General features: G+C 47.5%; 1 protein-coding gene across 1 annotated transcript; it reads left to right on the top strand.

Moving 5' to 3' along the window:
• The first annotated feature begins 614 nt into the window (after nt 1-614).
• LOC108798332 (C-C chemokine receptor type 3-like) lies at nt 615-2956 on the top strand. Its single transcript, XM_018570071.1, has 2 exons — nt 615-636; nt 1865-2956. The coding sequence occupies exons 1-2, from the start codon at nt 615-617 to the stop codon at nt 2944-2946; spliced, it is 1104 nt and encodes a 367-aa protein (XP_018425573.1). The 3' UTR covers nt 2947-2956.
• The last annotated feature ends 2524 nt before the right edge of the window (nt 2957-5480 follow it).

Consider the following 5480-nt stretch of genomic DNA (forward strand, 5'->3'; position numbering starts at 1 on the left):
GGATTTGTAGTCCTCTATAGCTGGCGGTATTCTGCATTGCTGTATAATGAATTGCTGGGATTTGTAGTCCTCTATAGCTGGCGGTATTCTGCATTGCTGTATAATGAATTGCTGGGATTTGTAGTCCTCTATAGCTGGCGGTATTCTGCATTGCTGTATAATGAATTGCTGGGATTTGTAGTCCTCTATAGCTGGCGGTATTCTGCATTGCTGTATAATGAATTGCTGGGATTTGTAGTCCTCTATAGCTGGCGGTATTCTGCATTGCTGTATAATGAATTGCTGGGATTTGTAGTACCTCTGCAGCTTGGAGTCACTGGCAGAACTACCAGGATCACAGCATTTGCAGCTCTACCACTTTCCTACAATCATTGCTCTGTATTTATTTTTTTGGAAAACTGTCACATGACACTAAATTGGTATCGGTGAGTAAGGATGGGCTCGGGCGTGTTCGCAGCTCCACGTGCCGAGCCCGCCAGGAAGCTGACAGCGCGCAGCGCCAATCACAGGTACTAAGACATTTTCCAGGTCCGCAGCTGCAGAAATCGGGAAATGTCTCAGTGCCTGTGATTGGCGCTGCTGCGCTGGCGGGCTCGGCACGTGGAGCTGCGAACATGCCCGAGCCCATCTTTATCGGTGAGTACTGGAGGAAAATCATCGGTTTTCTTACTTGGTCTGAAGAAATGGTATCGCTGCATCACTTATAATAATAATAATCGCGTTCAAATTAAATGACGCACTAGACGCATTCTGCGCACTGATTACCTGTGCTCTCTTACTTTTCATTTTCCTCATTTCCTGTCATCAGTTTGCGGGTTGATTCTGTTAGAAATATGGACATGTGACTTTACCAGAGATATAATACGTCTTCCACGCGTTGCCATTGGATATAATGTAATGCACGTTGTTACCAAAATGCAACGAGCGCAGTCTTTACGAATCCTTCATGAAGTTGGAAATTTTCAGTCGTGCGCTGCCAGTGCAATACCAACCAATTGTTACCGAGATATGAGGTGATGTGTCAGAGATCCGAGATGTGAGTAATTAGGAAAGTCTCAGTTCTCTCAGTGCCCTCGAAGCCTATCATCTGCAGCGTCATTTTATTTTCAGTCTGAGTCTGCGGAGAAAAGAGACTGAAAATTATATCTCTCTCCCTTTCTCTCGCTCTCTCCTCTCTCTATCCTCTCTCCTCTCCTCTCCTCTCTCTATCCTCTCTCTCTCTCCTCTCCTCTCTCTCTCCTCTCTCTCTCTCCCCTCTCCCTCTCCCCTCTCTCTCCTCTCTTTCTCTCCTCTCTCTCTCTCTCTCTCTCGCCTCTCTCTCCTCTTTCTCTCCTCTCTCTCCTCTTTCTCTCCTCTCTCTCTTCTCCCCCCACTCTCTCCTCTCTCCCCCCTCTCTCCCCTCTCTCTCTAAGACTGATGTGACTGGCTCAGTGTTCCCTGTACAGCGCTGCGGTATATGTCAGCGCTATATAAATGTATAACAGTGTGTGTAGTATTCTACAAATGGTCGGCGGTCATATATCTTGTCCTCAATCTCTGTGCGGAGTTTTATCGGTTTAGCTTTTTTTTCGATGCGTTTGATTTATCTCGACAAGAAACAACCATTGCACAAGTCTCCATCAAAGCCGTCAATGTGTTTCCTGCTTCTTAAAGCTTGAAGCAGCACAAAGAGCATTCGCATAGCTTCCTGAAATTGCAACATGCTCATTGCTCATCAGCCATCGGGAGTGGGTGACGGGGGTTCCTAGAACAAATCCTGATCACTAGCTGAAACTGCTTCCCCTATCTCGCCCGTAGGATCCGATAGTCCAATCCAATGTGATTTTTGAAGGAATTTAACATTTTTTCGCAACGGGTCCTGGAGAACCTCACAAGGCTGCCATGGCTGTTGTAGACCAGGACCACCTTCCCAACTTGACCACTGTTGGCTCTACAGCCAGTTCGATGAATTACGACGAAGACTTCGTCTTTCTTTGCTCCAAAACGGACAGTAATAAATTCGGAGACGCGGTGGTCCCCATCTTCTTCTACGTGGTCTTCACTATCAGCTTGTTGGGGAATGGCCTCATTTTGTTCTTGCTCCTGAAGTTCGAGAACATCAAGACGGTGACCAACCTGTTCATCTTCAACTTGGTGGTCTCTGACTTGCTGTTTACGGTTTCCCTCCCGTTTTGGGCTTACTATCATAGCTACGAGTGGATCTTCGGAGACAGTCTCTGCAAGGTGGTCTCCTCCATGTTCTACGTCGGATTTTACAGCAGCATTCTGTTCTTGACCATGATGACCATCGACCGCTACATGGCCGTCGTCCACGCCATCTACGCCGCCAGGACCAGGAAGCTCTTGTATGTCTACTTGGCGAGCGCGGTCATCTGGGTGACCAGTCTGTTGTCCACCATCCCGAAATTTATCTTGTATGGAACGAGGGACGATGTCCAATCCGGGACTCTCTGTGTGGAGACTGGTTACCAGGTGGACACCATCCGATGGTGGAAGATGGTTGGGTACTGCCAGCAGCTGCTTATGTTCTTCTTGATCCCATTGGCCATCATCCTCTACTGCTACACGCTGATCGTCGTCAAGCTGTACCGCACCAAAATGCACAACAAGGACAAAGCCGTCAAGCTGATCCTCATCATCGTGCTGGCCTTCTTCGTCTGCTGGACCCCGTTCAACGCCGTCCTCTTCATCGGATTGCAGAACCTATACCAGGAGTCTCAGGACGGCAACTGCAGCAACACCATCGACTACGTCTTCTACGTCTGCCGGAACATCGCCTATTTCCACTGCTGCGTCAACCCCTTCTTCTACACCTTCGTCGGCACCAAGTTCCGGGGCCATCTGGCCTCCTTGTTCGGGAACTGGCTCAGGTGCGGCATGAGGTACAGGCACCCCAGCCTGAGCAGCAAGACCAGCGAATATTCCCCACAGACCATTTATGAATAAATGGACTTCATTAAGGACGATGCCGGCGGTTGGCAACTGCGGTAACAATTAATATCATGGTTTGCCCTAGTTGGTTTGGTAAAAACTACAGCGAGTATTTGGGGTAACTGTGCTTTGTTGATGACTTTGACCTTGACTTTTTGTAGGTTAAAAAGCCAAGGTTAGGGCTGTCACATTCAGCAGGCATTTAGCAAGCTTAAGCAGCGTTTGGAAACGGGCAGGTCACCTTATTAAAGCTTGTTAAATGTTTGCTAAAGCTTGCTAAAAGTTTGCTAGAGCCTGTATTGCCCTCAATGTCTTTAGTCAATCCCCGCAGGCTGGAGCTGAAGGCTGTGTTCCATCACGTTCAGCAGCATTTAGACATTGCCTATAAGATTCGCAAAGCCTGTTAAATGCCTGTTAGAGCTTGCTAAATGCCTGCTAAAAGCTTGCTACTGTTAGATGTAATAACCCCCGATATGGATGGAGCTGACTGCTGCTTTCTGTCACGTTCAGCGGACATTTAGCAAGCTTTAACTTTAAGCCTTTAGCTTTCAGCAGGCATCAGCAGCATGTAGAAACTGCCCGCAGGGGTCACCTTAGCGAAGCCTGTAAGAATTGTTATCGAATAGCTTCTGCACTAAGTGCTCAACAATAATACCCTTTCCTTACTTAAAGCTGCTCGCATTTGCAAGTTATATCAGCTGATATCAGCTGTTAGCAGCCTTCAGCTCCCGTCTGTGGGGATTGACTAAAAGACATTGAGGGCAATGCAGGCTCTTGCAGTAACAAGCTTTAACAGGCTTTTATCAAACAATTAAAAGCCTGCTAATGCTTGTTTAAAGCTTGTTACTGCTAGAGCCTGCATTGCCCTCAATATCTTTAGTCATTCCCCATAGTCTGGAGCTGAAGGCTGCTCTGAGGGCTCCAAGATGCTTTTTACATGCTTCATGTGATGCCCTTCATAGTCGGTTGTCTTAGCTTCATTCTATAATGTGTTTTTGGCCCATAGCCCCCCCACCCACCCCCAGGACTGAGGTGTTGGGTATGAGGAGATGCCGGAGACTTTAATCCCCTCTGACCTCGGCAAGTTACTTGCAAAAGATAATGCAGATGGTGGGTGGGTGGGCGGAGCCAGGCAGAGATTTACCCGCTGATGTCCCCCAAGGGTGGGGTGGGGGGCTCAAGCAACCAAATATCCATTTTGGAAAGACTGGCCCTTTAAATGGCTTCTGATTTTATGTTTTTTTTTCTAGGGGGGGGGGGCAGTAAGTCTAAATATACCAAAATGGCCGCTGATTTGTACATAGTGGGTTGGTTTCAGCCACGTCCAACCAATGTAAAGGGCAGTGTAGCCACACCCACTTTTTACTGCAGCGCCCTCCTCCTCGCACCTGCTCATCAAGGGGGTGTCCCTCTTTCTTGTGAGGCTGAGAGATGGGTTTTAAGGGATTTATTTGTGATAAAGTTGTGACCTTGGGGTGGGAAGATATTGTCCAGGACACAGGGGACTTCCTGTCATAAGCCCAGAGTGGGCGCTGAAGCCAACAGTCTCTCCTTAGTCTACAATTAGTGGAAAGATATTGTCCAGCACACAGGTGACTTCCTGTCATAAGCCCAGTGTGGGTCCTGGAGACAACAGCCCCACCTCAGCCTAAAATTGGGGGGAATATATTGTCAGCACACAGGTGACTTCCTGTCATAAGCCCAGAGTGAGTGCTGAAGCCAACAGTCCCTAAGTCTAACATTAGGGGAAAGACATTGTCCAGCAAACAGGTGACTTCCTGTAATAAGCCCAGGGTGGGTGCTGAAGCCAACAGCCTCTACTTAACCTAAAATTGGGGGGAATATATTGCCCAGAGCATAGGTGACTTCCTGTCAAAAGCCCAAGGTGGGCGCTGAAGCCAACAGCCTCTCCTCAATCTAAAATTAGTGGAAAGATATTGTCCAGCACACAGGTGACTTCCTGTCATAAGCCTAAGATGGCCGACAACAATAGCCGGTGCCATTGGCCTATATATGCCGTGAAATATCTGTCTCTGTATGTACTGATTTGTACCGTTTTTGTATTTTCGCTTAGAACTTTTTGTATTTCTGCTTTTGCTTTTCAAGCTCAGGTCTGTCATCTTCATCCATTTGCCTCCCTACTAAGAATGCAGCTCGGGTCATAACTCCGGAGCTGAGCAGATGGATAAATGCTTATGATGTCCTATAGCAAGGATGAGGATGACAGCCCGGCTCTTCCACCTGACTCTTTGAAGCCGCCGGATGTGACAACTTCTATGACAATGATTAAATCTGAAATCTGAACGGAGTTTCTGGTGTTTCTTTCTTTCGAGGTGAAACTTGTAGCTTTAGGTTTTCAGTCTTCAGTTTCCTGTCGGGGGCGACTTTTTCGATCGGTCCGTCCCGAGAGACGCAGGACTCGGAGCGATCGAAAACAAATCCAAACACCATTCCCCGCAGGAAGAAAGGTCACATGACAATAAAAGGACGAATCGATGGATATATTCTTTTAAAACGTCAAAATCACTTCCTGTGTTATCTGTTGTCAT

The sequence above is a fragment of the Nanorana parkeri genome, unplaced genomic scaffold (assembly GCF_000935625.1).
Source record: "Nanorana parkeri isolate BGI_ZX_2015 unplaced genomic scaffold, ASM93562v1 scaffold1452, whole genome shotgun sequence".
NCBI lineage: Eukaryota > Metazoa > Chordata > Amphibia > Anura > Dicroglossidae > Nanorana > Nanorana parkeri.

What these genes read in the sequence shown, in the direction of transcription:
- LOC108798332 (XM_018570071.1), top strand. Translation starts at nt 615, where the DNA reads ATGCCCGAGCCCATCTTTATCG. An exon ending in GCCCGAGCCCATCTTTATCG is followed by an intron (nt 637 to 1,864) that starts GTGAGTACTGGA and finishes CGGGTCCTGGAG; the next exon opens with AACCTCACAAGGCTGCCATG.